The sequence below is a fragment of the Rhipicephalus microplus genome, chromosome 7, assembly GCF_043290135.1.
Source record: "Rhipicephalus microplus isolate Deutch F79 chromosome 7, USDA_Rmic, whole genome shotgun sequence".
NCBI classification, from domain to species: domain Eukaryota; kingdom Metazoa; phylum Arthropoda; class Arachnida; order Ixodida; family Ixodidae; genus Rhipicephalus; species Rhipicephalus microplus.
The window spans coordinates 53,101,612-53,114,391 of record NC_134706.1 but is presented as its reverse complement, the minus strand read 5'-3'; the positions used below and the strand labels follow the sequence as shown (position 1 = coordinate 53,114,391).

General features: G+C 46.8%; 1 protein-coding gene across 1 annotated transcript in view; it reads right to left on the bottom strand.

Annotated features, from left to right (window-relative positions):
- Positions 1-640: 640 nt before the first annotated feature.
- LOC119179876 (uncharacterized) overlaps positions 641-12,780 on the bottom strand; it is a 67,807-nt gene continuing 55,667 nt past the window's right edge. The window contains exons 13-16 of the mRNA XM_075870000.1: positions 9,952-10,083; positions 6,722-6,841; positions 5,976-6,213; positions 641-1,443 (exon numbers count right to left, since the gene is read on the bottom strand). Coding sequence (XP_075726115.1) covers positions 1,248-1,443; positions 5,976-6,213; positions 6,722-6,841; positions 9,952-10,083 — 686 coding nt within the window. The 3' untranslated portion in view covers positions 641-1,247. The remainder of the gene's footprint in view (positions 1,444-5,975; positions 6,214-6,721; positions 6,842-9,951; positions 10,084-12,780) is intronic.

Below are 12,780 nucleotides of genomic sequence, written 5' to 3'. Positions count from 1 at the left end.
TTGCATTTTTATCTTGTGGCAACGAATCGCTTGAGGCTTCCACACTTTCCCCTCACAGGCCGCGGGCATGGATTCACGAGCAGCTGCCGAAATAACCCACTGGCATTACGATAGTTATAGCGCGAGAACAAAACGATGACACAGAGACAATAAGGACGCGAAGGACACGAGCGCTACCTTCGTGTCCTTCTTGTCTCTTTGTCGTAGTTTTGTTCTCGCGCTGTAACTATCGTCATGCCATACCAACTAACGCAAGCTGCCACAACCCACTGGCGCAAGCGCAGCGAAATCGCAATGTTGACTAAGACGTCATAGCTGTGAACATTGGCTGCGCCAGCTCGGAGCTTCACCGCAGTGGTGAAGTCTCTGCAGTTGGGCTGGAGTCGCCTTCAGGTTGCTTTAGACGATGTCAGTGCCGCGAGGTGCGGTGTGCACAGGATCACACACGCGAACTTGCATATATCATGAGAATAAAGAAGTTGCAGGTTACCAGCTGATCTAGCCTTGCGAGATATGCAGGCTACTTTGCCACTCGGTTTCCTGCTTTCAGATTATGTTGAACTAATGCCCCTTTTAAAGCGAAGCACGGGCAGGCTAGCAAGAAGTTTCGCGCAGCGAGACACAACATGACACGTGCTGCTGTCCCATGAACTATCTTTTATGTAGTGTTGTGCGGGGTCCTCATATGACTACGATCCAACACAAGTGTCATTCATTCATCACCAGTCACATGCGAGGTCTGTAACGTTCGAAAACTTCAAAAGTAGCCGCAACTTCCGAGGCTACTGTACTCGCCAAGCAACGCCGGCCTTGCGTAAAAGAAAGAGTCAGTTTTCTTTGGTGTCGCGTTCTCGTCACTTCACATTACGCACCAGCACACACACAGTTTGGCTCCAAGTTCTTGTAGGCCACCACCATGTGATGAATATTTGTCATCCTGTCCTCAGGCGTTTACGAACAGTGTGGCTCCAAGCTTGACTGCTTCCTCCGAAGCCGATGTCTTGCCGTGAATTGACTACAGAGGACTTCCATACCAATACACACCTCTTTCACGGTGCCACTGCGCATGCACCCTTCCCCTAGCAGGAAAGTAACGAAATGCCTCTCGATCCTGGAGGCTCTCGTTGTGGTGACACCGGTGGTCCCGACCCTTACCAAAACGGCAGAAGGCAGCACAGGAATATGAAAAAGGCTGAATAATGTCTCTAGTTGGTCCAGTAAAACTGCCGAACACTCCACGGGTTTTGTTAAACGGGCACGCCAGTGCCCCCTAGGAGGTGGTCCGAGATGAACGGCTTCCGGTCGCAGTTGTAGCGGCACCCGTAGCGAGTCCAGGGGTTGTCCGAGGCGTTGGCTGGCCGCAACGTGTTCCGAAACTCACTCTCCTTGAGAACGCTCGCCAGACGGTGTGGCATGTTCGTGATTATGGCGTCCACGCTTCCCCTGCGACACAACGGGAATGAAACAAACAGAAATTTTGTTCAACCCAGCATGTTGTACCTGTATACGATAGCACTGCTATTAATATATTGAATGAACAACATTTCGGTAACATAATATCCAATTGAGCTAGTTAGAACGGTTTATTGGAAATGTGAAAAGTGAGGCGCAGTACGCACGTAGTGCCCCTGTGTTGTTCTCTTGATGCGCCTGTACCGTACGGCGCCCCACGTTTTGCATTGACAATATAGGCAACACTTGACCAATCATTTAGTGTATACTCTATAGTCGCCACTAGCCCATACATCATTCAGTAATAATTAAAAACCATGCACACGCTATAGTCAGAGTTGTGCTTTAGATAGGTGTTTTCTTTTTAACACTCTTCGAATGTTAACTTTTTGGGCAAAATAAAATTTTAATTTTCTTCAGCGCCCTACTAAATAAATATATTAAGATTATTATGATTGTAGTGAATAAGAAATAAGCCGATCGACCAAAAACAGCCTTCGTGACACCGGACGGTCTGTATGAGTTTAATGTCATGCCCTTCGGCCTCTGCAATGCGCCTGCCACCTTCGAGCGCATGATGGACTCGGTTCTTCGGGGTTTGAAATGGCAAATCTGTCTCTGCTATCTCGACGATATAGTTGTCTTTGCGCCAGACTTTGGAACACATCTCAAGCGCCTCAAACACGTCCTCACGTGCCTGAAGAATGCTCAGCTCCAACTCAACCTCAAGAAGTGTCACTTCGCTGCTCGGCAACTTACGATTCTTGGGCACGTCGTATCAAAGGACGGTATACTTCCAGACCCGGCTAAGTTACGTGCTGTCGCCAACTTCCCCAAACCAACGACTATGAAGCAGTTACGGAGCTTCGTGGGGTTATGCTCCTACTTTCGCCGGTTCGTGCGCAACTTCGCCTCTATCATTGCGCCTTTGACCGAACTTATAGGCAGCACCACTGATATTTCGTCATGGTCTTCTGAGTGTGACCAAGCCTTCTGTACCCTTCGTCGTCTCCTCACTTCGCCACCAATACTGCGTCACTAAGATCCTACGGCAGCAACTGAGGTCCACACCGACGCCAGTGGTGTCGGCCTCGGTGCGGTTCTCGCGCAACGCAAGCCTCGATTCGCCGAGTATGTCGTCGCCTACGCCAGCAGAACTCTTACCAAGGCTGAATCAAACTACAGCGTCACTGAGAAGGAATGCTTGGCGATCGTTTTGGCGCTTGTCAAGTTCCGCCCATACCTTTATGGCCGTGCTTTTGATGTAGTAACGGACCACCACGCATTATGCTGGTTATCGTCGCTTAAGGACCCATCAGGTCGTCTTGCCCGTTGGGCTCTTCGGCTTCAAGAATATGACATTCGCGTGGTATATCGTTCCGGCCACAAGCATGCCGATGCTGATGCACTGTCACGATCTCCCCTATCCCCGGACATCGCATCTGTTTCCTCGGACAACACGTTGTCAGCGCTTGACGAGGATACCATCTCTTCTGCACAACGCAATGACCCATGGATCGCTTCGCTTCTTGACGCGTTATCCGAGGCACCGACACTTCCAACCACTCGAACCCTGCGCCGCCAGGCTCCGCACTTCAGTATTCGGGATGGCCTTTTGTACCGGCGCAACTATTCAGCAGATGGTAGGAAATGGCTACTAGTTATTCCCCGAACGTTGCGCTCTACCATCTGCGCGTCGTTTCATTCCGACCCGCAATGTGCTCACGCCGGTGTTTTCAAGACCTACGGGCGCCTACGAAAAAGGTATTACTGGCGCGGAATGTTTACCTTCGTCCGCCAGTTCATTCGCGGCTGCCACGAATGTCAGTGGCGGAAAAGCCCGCCACATCCTGCAACAGGTTCATTGCAGCCACTTCCATGCCCAGACCACCCATTCGACTGTGTAGGAATTGACCTCTACGGACCACTACCATTAACAACGGCAGGCAACCGATGGGCTATCGTGGCAGTGGATCATCTAACACGGTACGCTGAAACCGCTGCTCTCCCCACAGCTGCAGCACAAGACGTCGCAACTTTCATACTCAATCGTTTTGTGCTTCGTCATGGTCCTCCTCGAGAACTCCTCAGTAACCGAGGGCGTGTTTTCCTCTCCGATGTAATACAAGCACTTCTTCAACAGTGCCGTATGGTTCACCGGAAGAGTACAGCCTACCACCCACAGACGAACGGCTTGACTGAGCGGTTTAATCGCACTCTGGGGGACATGCTCGCTACGCATGTCGCTTCTGATCAAACAAACTGGGACCTCTTTCTCCCATTTGTGACATACGCGTATAACACCGCTACGCAAGTCACTACCGGGTTTTCCCCATTTTTTCTCCTGTACGGTCGCGAACCATCACACACCATCGACACTTTACTGCCATACTCGCCAGATCCCTCCGAATACAAGCCTGTCTCCGAAGCCGCTCGTTACGCAGAAGAGTGCCGCAAGCTAGCCAAGCGGCTTACTACATCCGACCAACAGCGCCAGAAGGAGATCCGTGACGACGATCATCGTTCTGCACCAACGTTCGTTCCTGGAGCACTTGTATGGCTTCATGTACCGCCCTGCGCCTCTGGTGTATCACCCAAGCTACTCTCCAATTATCATGGTCCCTACCGCGTGGTCGAGCGTACTTCACCCGTGAACTACGCCATTGAACGCCTCACGCCACCGAGCGACCGTCGTCGGCGTGGACGTGATATCGTTCACGTAAACCGTCTGAAGCCGTATTTTGACCCGCTTGTCCCCACGTGTTAGATCGCCAGGATGGCTTCAACTTTTTCGCCGGGGGTAATTGTAGTGAATAAGAAAGACGTTGATACCATCAGGTCAGCTATCATCAGCACAAGAAGAAGGCACGAGATCGGCGATCAAGCACCGTCATCTGGGTTCGCCTGCGTTCCTTTAGAGCTACCACCCGCTTGCTCAGTCCTTCAATAAACCCCCCTTTACATGATGATGGATGAAGCGTGTTTTCTAGTTCGCGAGATTCTCGTTCAAGCCGAACTGCTGCTGGCTAGAAGCGCAGTTGATGCAACACACTTCTGACACAAACAAAACCTGTGGGCAAAATAAAATGCACCTTTTAATAATTCACTGGTGTCCGTCGATTCGAGATACTCTTGGCTTGGGAGTTTCATTGCGCTGGGAGATTTCTCAAGAAATGCTGCACAGTTTAATATTATTTACGAGCATCCGCACCCAGTAATAAAAAAAATGAAGTACTAGCATTCTTCTGTCTGTATTCCCGGATAACTTTTGCGTTTTTTAGCAAAAGTACCTCCAAAATATCCAGCTGCGTCAAACACAATTCTACGAGTATCTCAGTTTCTGTCTCTTATGCTTCCTGCACGTGCATTTTGATATCGGTGTTACAAGCTAGTCTCCGGGTATGAAGCATGCTGTCATGACGTAGCCCAGTGCTAGACGAACATAAGGTGTATTTTCTGCAGCGTTGAATAGTCATAACGAACAGCTTAGGGCTAGTAAGGACACCAGGGGAACGCGCTCAGACCCACAACGCTGCCTTCTTGCATGTTATTCTTCTTGTCTTTGCTCTCCCTGTGCTACTCTGTGTCTTTTTGTAGAGAGTCCGGAAGAAAGGTAGAAAACGCAACACGATACGTATGTGTCAGGAGTAGTAGGTGCCTCATGCAGGTTGGCCGACGTGTTAAATTTGTGTCAAATTTTAACACAAACACAGGTCCATCTGTCAAAGAAAGCTCTTCTTGTTAAAAAATTCCCTAGTGAGGAGCATGACTCAGCCTCTGTGTGAACAGAGCGAGAGAGAAGGTTCCGCCAAAGGCAGGGAGGTTAACCAGAAAATATTTCCAGTTTGCTACCGTGCACTGGGGAAAGTAAAATGGGATGTAAAGAAGATAAAAAAAATGACAGCGTATCGGTGAAGCTAGTTCCGTACGCCGCTACCGCGCCAATTCGCCCTTCTGCGATCGTACTGCAGGGTCCTCGCGGTGCCGCCGCGCACATCCACGGTTATAGCTTCGACCTCCCGCGCCTGCATTGCGGGGCCGCTTCTTCGAGCGCGAGCAGCCGCCGCCTTGCGCGCACGCCGTTCGGCAGTCTTCTTCATCCGCCAACCCTCTGAACGCGCACGCGCGCCGTAACGGCGGTTATATTGTACTATAGAGCGCCCCCTGGCGCACGGCGCTGCCGAAGAACACGCAATCGCAGTGGCGCGATCGTTTCTCTCTCTCTCTCTCTCTCCTTCCGTACGTGTGACGTAAATTCTGTCTCATAAAACTCAGCTTTTAATATTATCTTTTGCTACAAAAAGCCCTCTAGTGTGGGACGATTTTGCATTTCTCAGCGTACATGCATTTGTTCTATAGTACAAGGAGTGCCATTTATGGCCGGGTAGTAGACTCGACGAGTGGTGGTCACAAACGATAATGGGACGATTGGGTGACGCCATAAGAAGCTTCTCCTCTAAATGTCTCTGGGCTGACAAGTATGTAGCAGTGTATGTGATGGGAAGAGAGAGTTGAATTCGCACCTGAGTGACAACCGTAGTTGCTGCGAGATGTCGATGGTCCACTGATAAGCTTTGTCGATGTATCCGGACGCTTCTCCAGCGTCGCGATTTTTGACGACGCTGTTCATCCTGCCCGCCGGTCTTAAGTAAGACAGGCAGTTCGTCATGCCATCCCCTTGCCATCGATGTCCTTCGATGCCAAGCTCTCGGTACATGTTTTCGATCTTCTGCAGCTCATCGTTATTGCTGACGTCGAACCCTGTGCATTATGAGTCAGTAGGGAGTTTGCCTACAACACTCGCAGTAAAGGAATAACAAACAAACAACAACAACAACAACAACAACAACAAAGAACTCACTGGCGATTTCACGGTGTAGGCGATATATATATATTTCGCTCTCTTTAAGCACGTACCAAAATTCTAAGTTCAAAGCGACATCGAATAATGAAAATCAAGCGTAAAATAAATTGAATATTTTTCTAATACGAATTTTTAAAAGAAAATATTGCCAGGAGGTGATGTTCCCTTATTCTGCTCAAGCTTTCTTTACAAAAAGTGCATGTTTTATTCGCGGCTTTCAGTTGCATTCCTTCACTTGGGTGACATTTTTTTCTTATCATGGAGCTACTCGAAACTCTCTTCTGAAGTAGACCGCACAAAGATTCATCGTGATTTTGGTTTCTTAATCCGAAATTTGAACATCAAGCAAAACACGTTTGCGCCAACAAAATAAAAAGAATCAATGTTAGTTTTTGGGATGATTACCTATCTTGTTGATCATTTCGGGCATTCGACGATGTATAGTTGTAATGGCTCCCCGAAGTAGTTCCTTGTCGTCCACCGTGTGCACAGACAGGAGAACATTCAACGCCCTCTTGACAGGGACTGCGCAATGAAAATGAGATAGCCAGCGATAAACAAAAATATTTGTCATAATCGTAGACATCCGGCATGCGCACGCTGCCTTCTCACAACATACCAAACGTCCCAGCCATATTGGAGACCATCTCAAATGTATTTGTAAAAAATTGTGCATCCCAAACCTAACTGGGCCAGTCAAGTTTAGGGTGATGGAGGTAATCCCGATGGTTCAGATGACCACGACGCCACGTTCAAGGACTGGACAGGCCCGGTTGCTCAATTCCTGGCACACTTCAGTTTATTTATACACTGGCACAATCAAAGGCCGGGGTGGCCACTAAATTGACGGCACAGTAAGCACCGGGCTGTATTAACGTCGGCGTTACTTGCCGAGCCCTTAGTATACCGCACACATCGACATCAACTTCTCGATGTAGTACCAAACCCTGAATCACAGTTGGCGCCAAGCATGACCTTTGTCCACGTTTCCCGATCTTGTCCTCGAGCACTAAGCTCTCCTCCTCTCCATTTCATGCCTCCCGTCTCATATGACACCGCTTCGTGGGGCGCACTCCTTCTCGATGCTCCACCAATGCAGCAAACAACTCTCCTTTCCTCAGAGACGTGCCTCCACGTCTGCGTTCCCACACTTTGCCATCCTCATCCTCCAAGAACCAGCTAAAGAAGAACTCCGTTATTTCGTCAACGTACAGCTTAAAATAATTTCGCGCAACCAGAAGCCTGGCTATACAGCCGGTTGGTTGTCTGGAGTTAGTACAAACGATTGTGCCGCCTGTCCACACTTGCTGTGAGAGCACACCGCCACATTATACTGTCAGGAGCGGTGTCGTGCCAGGGATCACTTGTTTCCCAGACTGTCTCTCCGTGAGAACGCTTCTGCAGTGCGGTTGACTCACCAGTGCTAGGTGCGGTGAACAAAAACTCACGGTGCTTGACAGCAAAGGCACGTGCAGAGGTGAACGACTTAGTAGCTCGTCTGCGCAGCCACTTTTCATATCTTTCCCTTTTCGTCAGGCGCCTTCTACCGATTGGACATTTTTCGCTTGGCCCAAACATAACTCACACTCTTTGATGACTTTAGCAATGTTATCGTTCGTTGTGTGAACGGTAACGTCGGTTACCTCGTTTTGTCCTTCGAATCTATTCTGAAACGAAACTCTGAATTCCTGTACTGTCACTCCCACCTCTAGTTCATTAATTGTCTTCTTGTGTATCAGTTTTTGTGTTTGCTTTTTTTTAATCTAGCTGAATACGAGCTCTTACCGTTTGATGGTCACAGCATCCAATCTTGCCAACTATACTTTTACATCCTGTACAAGTCCTCGGTGTGCACACAGAATGAAGTCTATTTCATTTTCAGTTTTGCCATTAGGACGGCGTCACGTCTACTTACGGCTAGCCCATTTTCTGAAGAAGGTATTTAAGATCCATAAATTATTACGTTCTGCGAGCTGTACTCAAACTCCCCTCTGGCATTTCTAGAGCTGATGCCATATTCCCCCCATCATGATCTCCGGCCTGATTCTTGCCTACTTTGGTGTTATAGTCACCCATCAGAATAGTGTATTGTGACTTTACTTCATTAATGGCTGAATCTACGTCTTCCTATGTAAACGTTCAACCAAATGATTATCATGACTCGATGTAGGCACGTAGTCCTTTACCACCTTCATCGTGTACCTTTTTTTAAAATTTATTTATGATACATACCACGCTCTCACTGATGTCATAGTATTCCGCTATGTTACCAGCAATATTCTTGTGTATAAGAAGCCCCACCCCTCGTTCTTTTCTATCTAATAATCCACGGTAGTATAGGACGTGCCCATTCTTCAGCACTGTATAAGTCTCACGTGTCCTCCTAACTTCGCTGAGCCATATTATATACCACTGAACACCCTCTAATTCCTCGAATAGCACAGCTAGACTAGACTCACTAGATAGCGTTCTAGCGTTGAAGGTAGCCAAGTTCAGGTTCCAATGGCGGGCTGCCCGGACCCAGAGAATCTAAGCACCCTCCGCTACGTTGCAGGTCTGACCGCCACCTTGGATAGTTCTTCGTAACCGCTGGGGACTGAGGACTAATGGTTAATTGCTGTAGTTATGGGATGTAGTGACCAAATACTGCACCAGGGTGGCCAATCCTGCTCTTGTGAGGAAGTACATTACTGGCAGGTAGTCGCCAGTGAGGCCGCACCATGACCTCTTCTCTTTTTCTTCAATCGAAGCAAAGGCCCATTGATGCGACATATAAATGTGACAAACATTATGTGACCTATACTGTTTGAGTTTGATTAGAAATTACTCGAAGCAAGTCTCTATTTGCTTCGAAGCTAACACTCACTACTCGCACAATCCTTACGCCCGTCACAGAGGAGACTGCCATCGCTCACCTTCCTTTGCTGCATCTCGGTCATCCAACTTTACACTCTTGCCGAGCTTGCAGACAAATTATATGTGAGCAAATAATCAAGGCTATCATTAATCCACGCCTTCTCCCCTCTTTCTTTCCTTCGTCTTGAACGTCACATCCCTCCTCATCTTCACTCCTAGCCGTATTATACTATACTTTGTCGTGCTCTACTCTCTCCCTTTTTCTTCTCACAATAATTTCCCACTCTTTGCTTTCATAGTAGACAAGCCGTTACTATGCTTCAGTACATCTCCCTCCTTCTTTCCATCCCCTCACCTTTGCATCCCTCGTACTCACCCTCACACATTTTCCTGCCCCCTTGGTATACTATACTACACTTACTTCTTGGGATAGCTGTAGGCTGACCTACACCTCTCCTAACATAGCGCATTCACGCTGAGCGAGTCAACCCGGCTCGACAATGGAGTTTCGCCAAGCTTGAACAGTTCCAGAATTGAAAAATATTCAGTCTTGTTTACTATCGACACTCGTAAACCATTACATGCTATACGTGCTATACATTACGTGCTATACTTTGTTGTTGCCGTTTCATTTGTGCAACGCAAGTTTGCTATTTAGTTGAAAAACGTCGAATGATTTCGTCATGAGGTTTTGCTCAGGTGGCCACGTGCTATTGCTTAAATGACGTGCTAGCGATTCCAGCTTACATGGAATCACTGCGGCACGTCATTTGCCTTACCTCCGAGCCAGAGATGATTCGTAAGCTTGGTCGCGATGTCAACGCCCGCGTCGTACTTTTTGTCTGAATAGAGACTAGAAGTCTTGAGATCCAAGAATAGAAGTGCAAGGCTCTTTCCGTATATGCCGCCGTCTGAAAAGAAATATGTTTGTTTTAACCTTTTTTAGATGCAACCATTGAATGGCGGTAAAGGCATGGTATTTACACATATCTTCAAGGCCCCAAGTTCTCACTGGCAGTGTAAATGTTATGATACGTATTAGTCGCTGTATTGTAATTATTTAATACTTAGGTGTAATTGAATATTTACTCATCCTTAAATTATTCATGTCATTCACAGGCAAAACAAATAATATTATAGGATGTGAGTTTATGTGTTTTATTGTATCCATTATATACTAAAATATATAAATACCCATTCATCTTGTGGTCAATAATGTTGTGCTTCTGCAGAAAGTATGATAAGATCTCAGGCTAGAGCTGCAGTGCAACTTTGTCTTCGGTTATGTTATTCCTAGCAACAAAAAAATTAGAGGTTTGTTGTAGCTCGCCAACGTGGTCAGGCCTTCCCACAAATTATACTAGGCAAATGTACCCTGCAAAATGAAATTATACGATAGCACGTTTATTACGCAGAATGTTGAATTCATCGATATCTCTCTATTTATATGTTATCTTTACCTAATGGTCAAAGTGACTAGGGGAAACAAGTTGTGGGCCCAAATACGTGCGAAGCGAGTCTCAAAAATTTCAGAAAACGTAAAATATAAAAATGTCTGTTGCTACGTATATAGGCGAAAAGGAAAAACAATCTTAAAAAAAACCAGCAGTTTAATTGGTTAGGCGACGTTCATATAAGTGGGCCAGTAAACTTGCCTTTTTCCCCCTACAGTTTGATCATTCAGTCTTGTAACAACGTCTCAGATCAAGAAACTTTCCTTTTTCTGAGCTTTGAAATTCACAGCGCCAGTTTACGCCTTCAAAGTGTGTAGCGTTTTATTTGTTTATTGCGCTTTTATTTGTGACTTGCTCATAATATTTATGCAGGTAAGTAGGAAACAAACAGGCAACTTGCTGATTTCTCTGGCTTTACTGCCTGCTCACTTAGGGTGACTGTATAAAGCAATCCAATGGAGAGGCAAGAAGGGGAAAACGGAAGCCCATGATGAGAAATTCTCAAACAGCGGGTGGGTGCTGGAGGCAACATTTCGGCAAGTGGGCATCTATTTTTCAAGAGTGCAGTTTATTTTCTGAGCACTGGTGTGTGTATGCTTCGTATCCACCACTCCAATCAAAACAAAGGACGAGGAGGACGAGGAGAGGGCAACTGCGAAATCAATAACAGAGCCCATTGAGATCTTCATTCTCGCCCGCATGAAGAACCCATTTGAATTAGAAGTAGTACCAGGTAGGCGAAACGGTACTGATCACAGCACATTGCTCTCCGAAGTACTAAGAAAAACAAGATAAGGGATAACAAAAACTATTGTAAATGCAGGCTTGAAGTCATCTGAATATGTCGGGCTAGAAGTTTATGACCTGTTGAACAGGCTATAAACAACTGAAGAACAGACAGGGCGCGACGTAGGCGCGCTGACTGGGAAACGACTTATTATTAAAAGGCATATAACTCCTAGCGATTATATGAGAATAAACAGATATTTACTCATTCGCAGACATTTTTTTGCTGGCTTGAGATACTTAGTCGGTGACCAGTGTAAAACAACCTCTTGATAAAGATATTTAGCCTTTTCACGTGTAGGCACATGTTAATACATGTTGGTACACGTTCACATATGTTATTACAGGTTCATAGATGTTGGTATGATTGGCGACGAAAGTACCCGACGGTCTACCTTACTGAACTTCCTTTAATGGGGCGAAGTATTCCGTTCGCTTCAGAGACATGTTGCTTTAGCCTTACTGACGATTGTTCCCGTCTTGTTTTGTTAAAAACTATATCTTCATACCTTATTTGCAGTCAACTAACCAATTTTTAGGCCTATTCTCGAAACAGTCGTTGCCTACTTTGACTTCCCACCAGTTTGTGTTTCCATTCATGATAGTACTTGCGCTATTGTGAGTGCGCTTTCTCCAAGCCTTAGGCGACCCTAAAGTGAAATAAGAAAGCAGTATAGACTAGTAAATTGTACTCCGCTAACTTAGTGTCGTCAATTTCAATCGAGTTATTGATTTTATCACTTCCATGAGGTCCTGCAGGACGTACGCTAGCGGGCAGTATATAAGCGACTCTTCATTGATGAAAAAGAAATGTCGGAAGTTTTACTTTTTATCCGCCAAAATCTCCAATGGCGACATCACGAATTTCGAAGTTTATTTTATATATATTTTGCTCACAATGGCTCAAGGAAATTTCGAGAAACTCGGTACGCCGTCTCTGCGTACCTCGGGAGGGAACGCACGTCATTTGCGATTAAGAGCAGCGTGGGCTTTAGTAGATGCCGTCAAAATCTGTGACGTAATGGCGACGGGGCGGGAACTTCCAAGCTGGCGTCGCCACCTGCGTTTGCTTTTCGTGCACTTCGTCGCTTACCGGGCGTCGTCTCCCAGCAAGCGTTGTGTTTTATGTATTGTTGTGACTCTCGTTCTTTATCGACATGCTGTCCACGAGGAGCATATGTGGGCAGCGTTCCCACTACCTGAAATTCCAGTGCCTTTCTCACAACTTCTACGGACTGCGAGCCAACGTTCCTACAAGCATTTCCTCCAGAATGGCCTGTTTGGGGAAGCTACGCTGCCAAGCGACTTCGTAGGTTGAGACAAAAGCGATAAGTCGCTTAAAAATTGGGGCACGCTTCAATCCGCCTT